Source organism: Perognathus longimembris, chromosome 28, assembly GCF_023159225.1.
Source record: "Perognathus longimembris pacificus isolate PPM17 chromosome 28, ASM2315922v1, whole genome shotgun sequence".
Taxonomy (NCBI): domain Eukaryota; kingdom Metazoa; phylum Chordata; class Mammalia; order Rodentia; family Heteromyidae; genus Perognathus; species Perognathus longimembris.
In genome coordinates this window covers 25,266,937-25,282,537 of record NC_063188.1, presented here as the reverse complement: position 1 = coordinate 25,282,537, position 15,601 = coordinate 25,266,937, and the positions used below count along the sequence as shown (strand labels likewise).

At 40.8% G+C, this 15,601-nt stretch overlaps 2 protein-coding genes across 2 annotated transcripts; one reads left to right on the top strand and one right to left on the bottom strand.

Moving 5' to 3' along the window:
- Positions 1-3,609: 3,609 nt before the first annotated feature.
- Positions 3,610-3,966, bottom strand: LOC125344018 (elongin-B-like). Its single transcript, XM_048336633.1, has one exon. The coding sequence runs from the start codon at positions 3,964-3,966 to the stop codon at positions 3,610-3,612; it is 357 nt and encodes a 118-aa protein (XP_048192590.1).
- A 6,296-nt stretch (positions 3,967-10,262) lies between these two features.
- LOC125344070 (peptidyl-prolyl cis-trans isomerase D-like) lies at positions 10,263-11,603 on the top strand. The gene is given in 2 exon segments (XM_048336669.1): positions 10,263-11,057; positions 11,059-11,603. Coding segments are annotated over 2 exon segments (1,110 nt in total). The 5' UTR covers positions 10,263-10,329; the 3' UTR covers positions 11,441-11,603.
- Positions 11,604-15,601: the final 3,998 nt, after the last annotated feature.

The window sequence follows — 15,601 nt, the reverse complement described above, 5'->3', positions numbered from 1 at the left end:
TGCCACTTGAGTCACAGCGCCACTTCTGGCCATTTTCTGTATATGTGGTGGTGGGGAATCGAACCCAGGGCTTCAAGTATACCAGGCAAGCGCTCTTGCCACTAGGCCATATCCACAGGCCTACAAAACAATTTTTATTTATTTATGAAAATATTTAATTATGAAAAATGTTCTTAATTATGAAAAATGTCTGTTGTCTTAAGCCACTACATTTGGAGGTCAACTGTACTCTGATGTAGATAACTAATACAGCAACTAATTTCCCATTTCTATTATTACAGAAAAACAGGTAGATAGGTAGATGATAGATGGACAGGAGGATGGATAGATGGTAAAGCGATGATAGATAGATAGATAGATAGATAGATAGATAGATAATTAAACTGATTTAGGTAGATGGATGAATGGCAAGAAGAAAGGGAGGACATATAGATGGAAGGACAGGTGTACAGACAGACAAATGGATAGATACTATAGATGTCTTTCCAATGAAATGGGAAATGGTCTAATTCTTTCCATAAATACCTGGTAGACTTCTCTGTTCTAGAATGTTATCTAAGCAGGGAGCATTTTCCCCTTTAAAATGCAAATTTTCTCTTTCACTGACACTGGTAGAACTGGCATCCATTAGTAAACTGCAATGCAGAGAAGTGGAGAAAGGAAGGTATTCCCTTATAGACAATAGCAATACGCTTTCCAACAGTTTGACAAGAATGAACATTTTAACCACAGACCTACAAAGTTGGTTTCAAAAATGGCTTCTTTGCCCTTTGCTAAGTTCTAGGTTAGTAACTAGCCAAGAAGGAGCCATTTCTTCCTCAGCCTTTTAGCGTTTTGGTCGCAATCTGTGCTTACACGTGGATTTACTCTACCTGGAGCATGAGTTACTCTGACCTTATGTGCCTCTGTTATTACTAAGTATTTTATGTGACTCTCTTAACTCATCCAATTCTCATAACAGAATTATGAATAAATCTTCTCTTGTTTAACACATGAGGAAAAACTAAATCTGTATTGATGCAACTTACTCAAGGTAAGTATAATGATAAAGCTAGGCTGGAACTCTAGTCTTCTGACTCCAAGGTAAGTATAATGATAAAGCTAGGCTGGAACTCTAGTCTTCTGACTCCAGACCCTGAAATCTTTAACTCTGTCCTACTACATCTTGCTCTTCCCCTTCAAGGCAATATTATTGAAAGCTTAGACTCTCCTTCCACATTGGAGCCTGAATATTTAGAAACCTCTGCCCAGCCTGTCTGGCAGACTATATTTGGCAAGGCTGGGTCAGCTCTTTTTAGAAGGGTTTTGTACTTGGATTTCTCTACAGCTACTTACTGCACCATCTAAATAAATAAAGATTTGTGATGTTTCTTGGAGATAGTAAGATGGTTATGAAAATAGATAAAATAAAAATAAATTGTTGTATGAGGCCAAACAGCAACAACTTAACATCTTCATTATTAACACTAAGTTGGTAGATAACTTTTCTGGTTAGTGCAGATTAATTTAAGAAGGTAAGCCAGAGTGAATAGTTCTGGGGAATACAAATGGAAGAGAATGGTCAGGAAAAGACTTGCTGTATACTGTCTGGCTCTTTACATCATTTCTTTATAAAATTTGGATTGGTACTATATACTTGTATTGTTTGTGAAAGTGTTTTAGGTGTAGTTTGCAATTTTTAAAGAATTTTTATACATCTAATTTTGTGAATTATAATGTAATCCAAGGTATTATGGCGACCTTCCAAATTGTGTCAACCCCCAACCTATTTTTCAGCTTCTACTCTCTCCACCTGCTTTGAGCTCCAGCCACACCTTAGAGAAAATTGATCTCCACTTTCCTTCTTTCCCTTCCAGCAGGGCCTCCAGCTTCCCTCTGTGCACTCCCTTCTAATTAATGTAACTAGGCATTGTGTTCTATAATTACAGGGTTTGTCAGTGAAATCAATAGTTGCCTCCCTTGTGACAATGACATTTCAGCTCTATCACTCTCCCCAGAGCCCAGCAGCTTCTCTGAAGCAAGAAAACTCTGAATATTGTTATCATGTGTATTTGCACTCACTCATTTTCATGCATGTGTATAAATCAGCAAATTCTTAATTTACATGATGAAATGACACTTGAAAGTATATTTTAGGGGCTTTCTTGAAATGAAATTTACATATCAAAGTTCCCTATCATCCACGTATGGTAGTAAATTTAAGGAGATGTAACCTAAAATGTGTACTTTTATGATAATCTTAAGAATCTAACTTAAAATATCCCATAATATCCCAAATCTTAAGAATCTAACTTAAAATATCCCATACCATATTTCTGATATGATTCAGTTTCTCTTCTCTGTCCTCTACTTCCAAACTTGTTCTCTGCCCTACTCCTGAATGGAATACTTCAGTACTATCGTTTCTTTATAACCTTAGCCTGTACTGAAAGAGCACTCTGAAATCAGCTCAAGATGGAAAACAGACCCAGAGAGGACAGATGACCTGCTCAAAGTCATATAACAGGTTAATAGGGCTAGGATGGAAACCCAGAATTCATATTCAAATTCCAATCCATTGTCCATGACAGCACAAAGTCTGTTCTCTTAAGCATTGCTAATGTCTTGGAAATCAATGAATCAACAGCCATTAAACAATTTTTCCATACAGATCTGAAGATACAATGCTGCAGGCTGGATTTCATTTGAGGTTAGAGAACACCTAGGAAATAAATAAGGCTCTCTCCCTTTACTTTCCTTCTGGGTGAACTTTCCTTCTGGGCGAACTTCATTTAGTATTGAGCAAACTTAACCAAGATGTTGTCTATCCAAAGGACTTTCGTTACCAATCAATATTGTGTATCATTATTATTATTGCATTTTTCTAGCATATGTTAATCATGAGGAGGATAAAATCACATAGGCACTGCTTCCTGCTTTTGACAAAAAATCATGCTAAAATTAGCCCCCAGTCCCTGTGGATTCAAGCCAGGGAAAGCAATTTAGCGTCTCATCTTGTTTTTCTAGCAATCAGCCTGTAACAATTAAACAACTGGTGATAGAGAAATACACTTCATATATTTGTGTGTTAAGTACTGAAATATTCTCTGTCATCAACTATAATGGCACTTGATGTCATTGTAGTAGAAAAGAACAAGGCAAAAACACCCACAAATCAAAAAAAGGGGGAGGGGGGCTGGGAATATGGCCTAGTGGTAAAGTGCTCGCCTCCTACACATGAAACCGTAGGTTCCATTCCCCAGCGCCACATATATAGAAAAAAAAAAAAAAAAAAAAAAACAGCCAGAAGTGGCGCTGTGGCTCAAGTGGCAGAGTGCTAGCCTTGAGCAAAAAGAAGCCAGGGACAGTGCTCAGGCCCTGAGTTCAAGGACCAAGACTGGCAAAAAAAATAATAAAAGTAATTAATTAATTAATTAAAGAAAGAAAGAAAACAAGCCAACAAGTTTTGAAGTACTGAATGCGGTATTCAAAATTTAATGCGAAAACTCCAAAATTTTTAAACGGGCAGAGTCACTGTCAACTAGTTTCACATTTTTTTCCTCAGGCAGACATCCAAATCTCTCTTATTGGGGGTGGGGGAGTGGGCCTCTGACGACATGCCCGGGGCCCTCATTGCACGGCCTCTCCACTGGCGCTTTCTCCGGAATCCTGAGGCTTCAACACGTCTGGAAGCTCTGGTGGGGTGGAGAACGGCTCGATGTGCGGAACCTCGAAGGCTTCGTCTCCTCGGAAGGCTAGGCCCAAAGTGGCCGGGGCCTGTGCCCCGGCGGTCTGGGCGGTGAAGCCATATTCACGCAGCATTTTCCCATCTTCTAGAAGCTGGTCGTCCTTGAAGAGCTGCTGATCCTCCGGTGGCCGCTTGAGGATGCCCTGGACGATGCGCTTCAGCTCCAACACGGTGCTCGACTCCGTAGCATCCGCGAAGATGGTCGTCTTGTGGCGCCGGATCATGAAGAACACCTCCATGGCGGCAGCGGTGGCAGCGTCTGGCAGCGTCTGGCTCGAAGTGGCTAGTGTGGTCTTGCTCTGCCCCTAACCAGCAACCCCCGCGCGCGCGCTCATTCGCGCGCGGCCCCAGCATGCCCTGCGCACAGCCCCACTGCCGTGCCCAGGGCACAGACCCCGCCCCACCATATGCAATGCACTGCACACAACCCCAGCATGCCCTGCGCACAGCCCTGCGCACCACGGTGCACTGTTTTCACATTTTTATTAGAAGCTTTCCTTCTCCATTTTTAAAAGCCATCTTTTCCCTCAGTAATTTTCATTCTAAGAATATATCTTTTAAAAAAAAGCAGAGGGCTGGGAATATGGTCTATTGATAAAGTGCTCGCCTTGTATACATGAGGCCCTAGGTTCGTTTCCTCAACACCATGTAAGCGGGAAAAGCCAGGAGTGATGCTGTGACTTTAATTGCACAGTGCTAGTCTTGAGCAAAAAGATACCAGAGATAGTACTCAGGCTTGAGTTCAAGGCCCAGGGTTGGCAAAAAAAATACGTAAATAAAAAAGCAGAAGCCAGACAAGATGGTGTGCACCTGCAATACCATCTACTTGGGGGAGGTATAAGTAGGTGGTTCACAGTCTGATGCTGGCCTTAGTAAAAAAAACACAAGACCTTGCCTGAGGAATAATTGAAGCAAACCTGCAGGCACAGCCCAAGTGGTAGACAATCTACTATGGGGCGCCTAAATGAGGTCCTAAATGTAAGCCCCAGTACTAGGGGAGGGGGGATCATAAGAGCAGAGATGCAATGTACAAAGATATTAGCCACCTTTTTTGTAAGAGTGAAACTTTGGAAATGATTAGAAGCAGGTGAGATGATTAAAGGATGATGATTCTATAAATGAGAATTTCATGCAGCCATCAAAAGTCATTTCAAAGTTATCAGTTTTAGGATGATATCTCACATCCCATAAAGTTTACAGCCCATAAAGTTTCATTTAAACCACAAAACTATTAAGTACAACCTAGTCTATATCATTTATAACTATCAAGATGTTTACTCTCTAAGGAAATCAGAATGTGCTTCATATGATCTCTGATAAAATCAGTGTAGGAATGTATTACCTATTTTTGCAGTCATGTAACAATTATACCTGATTGCTTAAAAAACTGAGAGTCGTGGCAATGTTGACATAATAGCTTTTTTGTTTCATTTTGTTCTGTTTTGTTGTTTGTTTTCAGTCAATCATGGGCTTGAACTCAGGGCCTGGGCACTGTCCCTGAGCTTTTTCACTCAAGGCTAGTGCCTTTGAAACACAGCACCACTTCCAGTTTTCTGGATGGTTCATTGTAGATAAGATTCTCACAGACTTTCCTGCCCAAACTGGCTTTGAACGGTGAACTTCAGATCTCAGCCTCCTGAGTAGCTAGGATTATGCGCATGAGCCAATGGCACCCAGCACCTTTACATCTTTTAAAAATAAAAAACTAAGATAAATAACCATAAAAGCTACCCCAAAAATCAAAGGTGTTTAGTATACTTGCAGAGTTGTAGAACTCTTAATATGTTCATCTATTTTGCAATACTATAATGAAATACCTACAACAGCTACTTTTGAAGAATAGAGGTTTATGTAGCTCACAGTTTGGAACACTCAAAATATAACATTAGGGCGTCTCATTGATTTGATCTCTGGTGAGGGCCTAATAGAAGATGATGTTAGAATGATGGACATGTGCATTGTGAGGCAAAGTAGAAGGAAAGTAGAAGTCAGCAATCTGCTTGGGAAGCTTACTGCTTTTATAACAACTCAGTGAAAATGGACTCAAGATTTCTCCTACTAGGTTCCCATTTCTTTTTTGTTGTTGTTGTTCTTTTTTTTTTTTTGCCAGTCCTGGGCCTTGGACTCAGGGCCTGAGCACTGTCCCTGGCTTCTTCCCGCTCAAGGCTAGCACTCTGCCACTTGAGCCACAGCGCCACTTCTGGCCATTTTCTGTATATGTGGTGCTGGGGAATTGAACCCAGGGCTTCAAATATAGGAGGCAAGCGCTCTTGCCACTAGGCCATATCCCCAGCCCAGGTGCCCATTTCTTAAACACATAAACCCTTGAGGAACACACTTAAGCCATAACCAGAGCATAGCACTGCCGGGCTTCGCTCTACCCCTCCCCATCCACGTGGGGAGGGGTCCTGGGCTTATCTATCTCTTTCGTGTGGGATCCATACTCACTCTCTCACGTTTCCCCCCCCCCCCCCCGCCGGTAGGGATTAGACGCAGAAGCGGGGTCCCGGGTTAGCCTCTGTTAGCGTGTGGTTGCGAAACCACATGCTTGCCAGCCCAAGGAAAGACAGGAGCGGGCGGTGGTCTCTGAGACTGCCTCTAGAACGTCTGATTTATTCAAATGAGGAGCCACAGATATACCCCGAAGGGCAGGCATAGGAGAGGGACTACAGGTTGGCCCCCAGGGCTGTCCATCAAATGATGTCAGGGGACTTCCCTTGTGGGCGGAGGCCCAGCCCCCCAAGGATTGGGTTTCTGGGGTCCCGGCCATCAGACACGTGCTCGCCCCAGAGGCTGGGGCTTCTCTTCCTGTTTTGTTTTTGTTTTTTGGGCCAGTCCTGGGGCTTGGACCCAGGGCCTGAGCTCTGTCCCTGGCTTCTTTTTGCTGAAGGCTAGCACTCTGCCACTTGAGCCACAGCGCCACTTCTGGCCATTTTCTGTATATGTGGTGCTGGGGAATCGAACCCAGGGCCTCATGTATATGAGGCAGGCACTCTTGCCACTAGGCCATATCCCCAGCCCCACTTCTCTTCCTGTTAAAGGCGGAAGAAGAGGGGATGGGCTAAGGCCAGCTGTGGCCTCTTAAAGGCACAGCTGTCCCCAACATAGCACATCATAACTTGAGAATAGTTTATCACCTCACAAAAGAGAACCTGTATGCTCCTTATGTTCCAAATCCATCCATTGATAAGAATGATATAAATGACTTAACAGATAAGGAAAAGCAAAAAGCAATTCACAGAAAGAGAATGAATATATATGTATATGTATATATATATATGAAAAAATATATGAAAAGATTAAACTCTTTAGGAAATGCAAATGAACTTAAGAAGAGGTTTTGTTTCTCCTACAGGACTATCCAAAATGAAAGACAGATAATATCCACTACAGACATTGTCATTCATGTCTGTTAAGATGATGAATTGTTTACAGCCCTTTTGGAAAATAATCTGATACTATGCTAACTTTTGTTTTGTTTTGCCAGTCCTGGGCCTTGGACTCAGGGCCTGAGCACTGTCCCTGGCTTCCTTTTGCTCAAGGCTAACACTCTGCCACTTGAGCCACAGCGCCACTTCTGGACGTTTTCTGTATATGTGGTGCTGGGAATCAAACCCAGGGCCTCATGTATACAAGGCAAGCTCTCTTGCCACTAGGCCATATCCCCAGCCCCTACTATGCTAACTTTTTAAAGTACATGCCATTGGAACCAAAAATCTCGCTTTGGGAAAATGTATCCCATAGATACACACACACACACACACACACACACACACACACACACACACACACTGATTTTTATGCGTAGCTAGAAGTATAGGCATGTGCCATGGTGCTCAGCTTATAATTTGAAGTTCAGTATTGTGATACCTCTAGTATTGCCGCTCTTGTTCAGGACTGCTTTGGCCATTCAGGATCTTTTATGCTTTCATATGAATTTTAGGATTCATTTTTCTATCTCTGTGAAGAATGACATATATATGGTGTGCCTTTATGATATTTACCTTGACATCACACTCTCCTTTCTCCCTCCTCCTACCCAAGGATCCCTTCCCAAATAGTCCCTGTTTTACATTATGATATATTAATAATACTTTAGGTCTAGACTCTGTATTTTCAGGTGTTTTTCAGGTGATTTTCAGGTGTTCTAGCCAGAAATAGAGATCATTTGACTTCTTTCCTCTTTGTATCATGGTATATAATCTTTTCATGTGTTGTTGAAGTCCATTTGTAAAGATCTTATTGAAAACTTTTGCACCTATGTTCCAATGAGGAAATTCGTTTATTATTTGTGTGTGTGTGTGTGTGTGTGTGTGTGTGTGTGTGTGTGTGTGTGTGTCCTTACTGGGTTTGACCTCATCAAATGGCCTTGGTAGTAATCCTTCCTTTTCAACATTTAAGGAGTGTTGGTATTCTTGTAGAAACTGGCCACAAAGCCATCAGTTCTCCTGCACTTTGTTGGGGAACTGTTTATTAACACTTCACTTTCATTGCTCATTATAGATCTATTTAAGTAGTTGATATCCTCTTGGGTCAATTTAGTTATGTCATATATATCTAGAAATTTATTGATTTTTCTAGGGTTTGTTTAGCTTATTAGAATGTGAGTTTTCAAAGTATTTCCTAATGGTCACCTGAAATTCATTGGTGTTTTTGTGGTTATTTACTTTCTCACTTCTAATTTTATTGATTTGGGTCATTTCCCTCTTGTTTTGGTTAATCTTGTTTACTTTTTCCAAAAATCAACTTTGTGTTTCATTGATTCGTGCTTTCTGTAGTCTCTGCTTTATTAATTTTAACCCTGATTCTTATTTCTTTCCACTTATAAATTTTGGTTTTGACTTGTTCTTGCTCTAGTTGCATGATTAAAGTGCATATTTGATATCGCTATGCATTTTTTTGCCAGTCCTTGGGCTTGAACTCAGGGCCTGAGCACTGTCCCTGGCTTCTTTCTGCTCGTGGCTAGCACTCTGCCACTTGAGCCACAGCACCACTTCCAGCTTTTTCTGCTTATGTGGTGCTGAGGAATCGAACTCTTGGCTTCATGCATGCAAAGCAAGTATTCTACTGCTAAGCCATATTCCCAGTCCCCGGATCACTATTTTTTTAATGTGGCCTTTCATAGATATAAACTTTCCGTATAACACTGTCTTTGCTGTGGCACAACTATTCTGGTAACTTGTTTTTATTTTCATTAAATTATAGAAATTTTTAAATTGATTATTTCTTCCATGACACATGAACCCACGGAAAGTAGTATATTATCCAGTATCTATGAATTTGAATATTTTCCATAATTTGATTTACTTTTGACTTCTAGTTTTATTGCACTGTAGTCTGGTAAAAATAAAGGAGGTCATTTATATTTTCTTGTATTTTAAGACCTAATTTATATCCTACAATTTAATTTGGAGAGAGTTCAATGGGATATTGGGAAGAAACGTGCATTCAATACAATGTTCAGGCTATGTCTAGTAAGTCCATTTGATTCATAATGTCTTTGAATTCTAACATTTCCTTGTTTTTTTATTTTTTATTTGGATGACTTCTTTTCAGTTGTGCTGACTTAGTAGCCATGAATTCACATGATTTTTGTTTATTGTGGAAATATTTTTCCCCTTCAATTAAGAATTACACTTTTCTGGATACAGTAATTCAGACTGACATTATGTTCGTTCATGGATTGAAAGATATTCTACACCCTCCATGCTGTGTTTCTATTGAGAATTTTCTGTTATTCTGATGAGTTTACCTTTATACGTGATTTGATGCAGCTTTCAATAATCTTTCCTTCTTCCTTATATTTAATGTTTTAACTATAATATATCTTAGAGCACTTCTTTTTTGTTCTTGTTTATTGGGTGTCCTAAAAGCTTCCTGTATTTGTATGTCTCTTTCTCAAGATTCTGGAACTTTTCTATTATTTTATTAATTTTTCCCTCTCGTCCTCCTCCTCCTCCTCCTCCTCCTCCTCCTCCTCCTCCTCCTCCTCCTCCTCCTCCTCCTCCTCCTCCTCCTCCTCCTCCTCCTCCTCCTCCTCCTCCTCCTCCTCCTCCTCCTCCTCCTCCTCCTCCTCCTCCTCCTCCTCCTCCTCCTCCTCCTCCTCCTCCTCCTCCTCCTCCTCCTCCTCCTCCTCCTCCTCCTCCTCCTCCTCCTCCTCCTCCTCCTCCTCCTCCTCCTCCTCCTCCTCCTCCTCCTCCTCCTCCTCCTCCTCCTCCTCCTCCTCCTCCTCCTCCTCCTCCTCCTCCTCCTCCTCCTCCTCCTCCTCCTCCTCCTCCTCCTCCTCCTCCTCCTCCTCCTCCTCCTCCTCCGTTTTTCTCCTCATTTTTCTTCTTCCATGATTTTTAGCTTTTTTACCAATATTGCAGAGGTGTTACATCTTTTATATTATTTTTCTGTCTTGCTGTCAATGCCTGATACTGTAGCTTCACTTTGATCCAGCCTCATTATCAGGCTCTCAACTGAGTTTTTATTTGACTTAATAAGCTTTTTATGGAGCGCGGCCACCCTCGTTGCGTTGGGACCGTCGCCCTCCGGCTCGCGCGGCGGGGTTGTGCACGCGGTTCCTGCTCCTGCTCCTCGGCGTGTCCCAGCCCGTTGAGATGTCACACCCATCCCCACAAGCCAAGCCCTCCGACCCTAGCAACCCCCGAGTCTTCTTTGACGTGGATATCGGAGGGGAGCGAGTTGGTAGGATCGTATTAGAATTGTTTGCTGATATTGTACCCAAAACTGCAGAAAATTTTCGAGCACTATGTACAGGAGAAAAAGGCATTGGATCCACAACCGGGAAACCTCTCCATTTTAAAGGATGTCCTTTCCATCGAATTATTAAGAAATTTATGATTCAGGGTGGAGACTTCTCAAATCAGAATGGGACAGGTGGGGAAAGTATTTATGGTGAAAAATTTGAAGATGAAAATTTCCATTATAAGCATGATCGAGAGGGTTTGCTGAGCATGGCAAATGCAGGCCCCAATACAAATGGTTCTCAGTTCTTTATCACAACAGTTCCAACTCCTCATTTGGACGGGAAACATGTGGTGTTTGGACAAGTAATTAAAGGATTAGGTGTGGCAAGGATTCTGGAAAATGTAGAAGTGAAAGGTGAAAAACCTGCCAAATTGTGCATTATTGCAGAATGTGGAGAATTGAAGGAAGGAGATGATTGGGGAATATTCCCAAAAGATGGCTCGGGCGACAGTCATCCAGATTTCCCTGATGATGCTGATTTAGATTTAAAAGATGTAGATAAAATTTTATTAATAGCAGAAGATTTAAAAAACATTGGAAATACTTTTTTCAAGTCCCAGAACTGGGAGATGGCTATTAAAATATACAAAGGTTTTAAGATATTTGGATAGTTCAAAGGCTGTTATTGAGAAAGCAGATAGATCCAGACTGCAACCGATAGCTTTAAGCTGTGTGCTGAATATTGGTGCTTGTAAACTGAAGATGTCAAATTGGCAGGGAGCAGTTGACAGTTGTTTGGAGGCACTTGAAATAGACCCATCAAATACCAAAGCACTGTACCGCAGAGCTCAAGGATGGCAAGGATTAAAAGAATATGATCAAGCTTTGGCTGATCTTAAGGAAGCCCAGGAGATAGCACCAGAAGATAAAGCCATCCAGGCAAAATTGCTGAAAGTCAAGCAAAAGATAAAGGCACAAAAAGATAAAGAGAAGGCGGTATATGCAAACATGTTTGCTTAATAAGGATTCACTTTTGCTTAAATGTCATACATTCAGTATATAGACAGTGAGAAAATACGGGGTTTAGAGAGGATCCCTAATGTGTTTGCTTTGACACTTCAGTTCTTTGTTGTTTACAGTTAGAAATATATAGGCTCCCTGTTAATAAAATATTACAAAATACAAAAAAAATAAGCTTTTTATTTCCAGAATTTCATTTTGAGGTTTTTGGGGGGATTTTTTTAGTGGTACTGGGGTTTGGCAGTATTTAGTGCCTAGTACTTTCTAGGTGAGTTCTGTGCCACTTGAACTGTGTCCATAGCCCAGGATCCTGTACTTAGTTTCATAGTTTAAGATCTTAAATTTTAATTCTGACATATTTTCAGTCAGTTTTATATGCAGTGTGAATTTCTTTTGCACATGAATATCTACTTTTCCTGTTTGCCCATTAGAGAAGAGAGTATTCTTTCCCAATTGTATACCCTTGGCATCTTTATTGAGAAAATCATTTGATTGTAAATATGTGGATTTATTTCCAGTATCTCTACGCTGCCACATGGTCTAAGTGTCTGTTTCAATGTCAATACCATGCTACTTAGGTAACTATGACTTTATAGTATTTGTTTGTCTTTCCTTCTTTTTTGTGGTAGTAGGGTTCACATCCAGAACCTTTTGCATGCTAAGCTATTGTTTTATCAGTAAACTATATCTTCAACTCTTTTTTTTTGTGACAGAGACAGGTTGGCATTGAACTTGCTATGTAACCTAGAATGGTCTCCAACTTACCATCCTCTTGCTTCTACATTCTTAGTGCTTGGATAGTGTGCACTATCATGACTTTCTGGCTGTGTAGAGATTTTTGAAATTTAGTACTGTGATACTTTTAGTTTATCTCCTTTTGTTCAAGATGATTTTGGCTATTTGGGATCCCTCTGTGGATCCAGATAATTTTTTATTCTATTTTTTTTCTGTACAAAAATGTCAATGGAATTTTGATGTGTATTGTATTGAATTTGTAGGTCACTTGGGTTGTATTTAGTATTTTAATAATATTTATTCTGCCACTATGTGAATATGAAAGATTTTCCATTTGTTTGTGTTTTCCTTTATATCATTTACCAATGTTCTGATAGTTTTCACTGTAAAGCTGTTTTATCTCCTTGGGTAAATTTATTCCTAAGTGTTCGTTGTAACTGTTATGAGTATGATTGTTTTCTTAATATCTTTTTTAGGTAATTTTTCTAAAGACCATTGACTTTCATATGTTAATTTGTTGCCCTAAATTCATTTGTTAATTCTTATAGTTTTGGGTAGGAATTTTGGAGTTTTTATCATTTGTATTAAAGGCCTCTGAGGAACTTTTAAGAAATGAGGCTTAGTAGGAGGCTCTTGAGTTGTTGGGGACCTGATCTCAGAAGGAATTATGGGATCTTGGCCTTCTCTCTATCTCTATTTGCCTCCTGGTCATGAAGTAAGCAGTTGTGACATTTTAGGAATATGACTGCATCTAGAAAGTTTAAAATATTCTAATTTAACTGGCTTCCTGTGACACTATTCTGTCAGAAGAAAGAGGAAATGTCAGTATGCTCCTGCCATGTGGTGGTAAAAGTCCAGATTACCTCTTTGACTTCCTTTCACACCCAAGGATGGGTTGCTGATTGTGAGTGGAAGTCATACAAGCTCCACTGGTTACCTCTGCTTGATATGTATAAAAAGATGTGTTACTGTTTTTTATATGTGGCTTCTTGCCAGGCTAAGCTCTACCTCCTTCCATGTAGAGATCCTGGGCCTGTCTGCTTCCTCCATGTGGTCCCCTATCGCCCTCACGCATATCCTCTGGCCAGTAGGAATTGACTGCGGGAGCGAGGTCCACGCGTAGCCTCGGTCAGCGTGTGGTTGCAGGAAGCCCCCCTCCTCCCTATACCCACCAAGGACTCAAGGCACGCTTAGACTCCCAGAGAAGCTTCAATGAGCATTCTGGTTTATTCAGGGAGGGGCTAACAGTCTTATACCAGTAATGACACGCGAAGGAGAGGGACTGGCCAGGTGTTAACAATAGGCTAATGAGCGTGTCCATCACGGTGATGTGACGGAACTTCCCGCAGAGGTGGAAACCTCTTGGCTCTGCCTCCTGGGTCAGCCGGCGCCATTACGACACACATGCTCGCCACCGAGAGGTGGGGGGCTGGTTTGGCTTCTCTTCCGTTTCAGAACCGGAAGGAGGTGGGACGGGCCAGCTAGCAGCCGCCCCAGGTCTTAAAGGAATAGCCATCCCCTACATAAAAAGATGTGTTACTGTTCTTTATATGTGGCTTCTACTGACACCAAAAAGTGCCTCTGCACTTTTAGGTAGTACTAAAGTCCTGGCTTTCTTGGTTTTTCTCTGCTAATTCCTGGCAGGAGGGTTGGAATGCACTGTTATAACCATGTATGTATGTAAATGTCTAGGCTTCTCAATAGAACACTTCTGTTGTGTTTAACTGGAGTAGAACAGTTATTGTCTAAAAACATGTTGTGCTCGAGCTGCCTTTTCTGGAGTCTTGCTTACAGAAAGCAGGTTTTCCTTGATGTCTGATTACTACCTTCTTCAATTCAAAGTTTAGGATACATGAGGTTAAAAAAAAAAACAAGAAACTCACCACTATTAGGTCCCAAGATCCTTAGAGTCTAATCTTTTTCCCCCTACCACAGTCTTCCTACATTTTTTATGAATACTGTCAAGAATTTTTAATGGTACATAGTGGGAGAAATAGTACAGAATGTATGCACTGGACCTTCTTAAAAGCACAAGTCCCAGAGTTATTTTTCAACTGGTTAATTCTAACACATTAGACTATTATGGTTTTTGTGTGTCCCCCATGAGTTCATGTGGCAGTATTGAGAGGTGGAGCCTAGTATGAGGTATTTGGGTCATGGGGCCAGAGATCTCATAAATGGATTAATGCCTTTCTTCCACCAGTGAGTTTTCAGTAATGTGTGACTAGATTAGTTACAGCAAGAGTAGGTTGTTATAAAGCAATTCCATCCCTGTGTTCTCTTTTTTTTTGGCCAGTCCTGGGCCTTGGACTCAGGGCCTGAGCACTGTCCCTGGCTTCTTTTTTGCTCAAGGCTAGCACTCTGCCACTTGAGCCACAGCGCTGCTTCTGGCCATTTTCTGTATATGTGGTGCTGGGGAATTGAACCTAGGGCCTCGTGTATCCGAGGCAGGCACTCTTGCCACTAGGCTATATCCCCAGCCCCTGTGTTCTCTTTTGAATGTGCTTAATTCCCATTCTGCTTTCCTCCACGAATTAAAGCTATAGGAATCCACACTAAAAACTGAGAAGACACTAGAAACACCTAACCTTCATAACTGTGAAACATAATAAACGTTTATTCTATATAAACCAGATGTTTAATGAAAATATCACAATCACATCTCTTTCTACTAAATATATGCTAATAAAAATGGTTGTTCTGTTATAGGAAGAGAAAATGGGCTAAGACATAAATCAAAGGTAAAAATATTTTCTCATTTTAGTCTTCTTCAGAATCAAGAAAAGGTGCAGACTTGAGGCTCTCTCTCTCTCTCTGAGAAAATATTTTTGTATTAGATAATACCTCTTTAAGAAATTAGGAAACCCCTACTATTTCCTTACAAATAATGTTTGAGGTGAAACAAATGTTTTCAGGGGGGAGGTCAAAGGGAGGAGGAGCAGGAGAGGAGATCAATGGAGAGGGGAAGGTGTGGGTGAATAGTCATTACATTCAATGCACACATGTGAAAATGGGTAGGATTGGGAAATATAGGGAAGAATGACAGAAGAGATACCTTGTACTTATAAACTAATTTGTCAGATTGAAACCTTTTTGTACAAGTACTTAAAGATAATTTTAAAAAATAATAATAATATTTGGAGTTGTTTGTGCTCATTATTATTCATCAAGGATATTTTCTTTCAAATTGAGCTCTTATAGATCACCTTCTTCAGAAAGGGGGGAGGGGACAAGAAGTAATAAAAATAGATGAAAGTTCTGAAACTGAAAAAGATTTCAGTTCACAAAGAAAAACTTAAACATATTTTTTGTGAAATTCTAGAATATTGAAGGTAAAAAGGATATTCTTGGGGCTGGGAATGTGGCTTAGTGATAGATTGTTTGCTTAGCATGCATGAAGCCCTGGGCTCGATTCGTCAGTACCAC

What these genes read in the sequence shown, in the direction of transcription:
- LOC125344018 (XM_048336633.1), bottom strand. Translation starts at nt 3,966, where the DNA reads ATGGAGGTGTTCTTCATGATCCGGCGCCACAAGACGACCATCTTCGCG.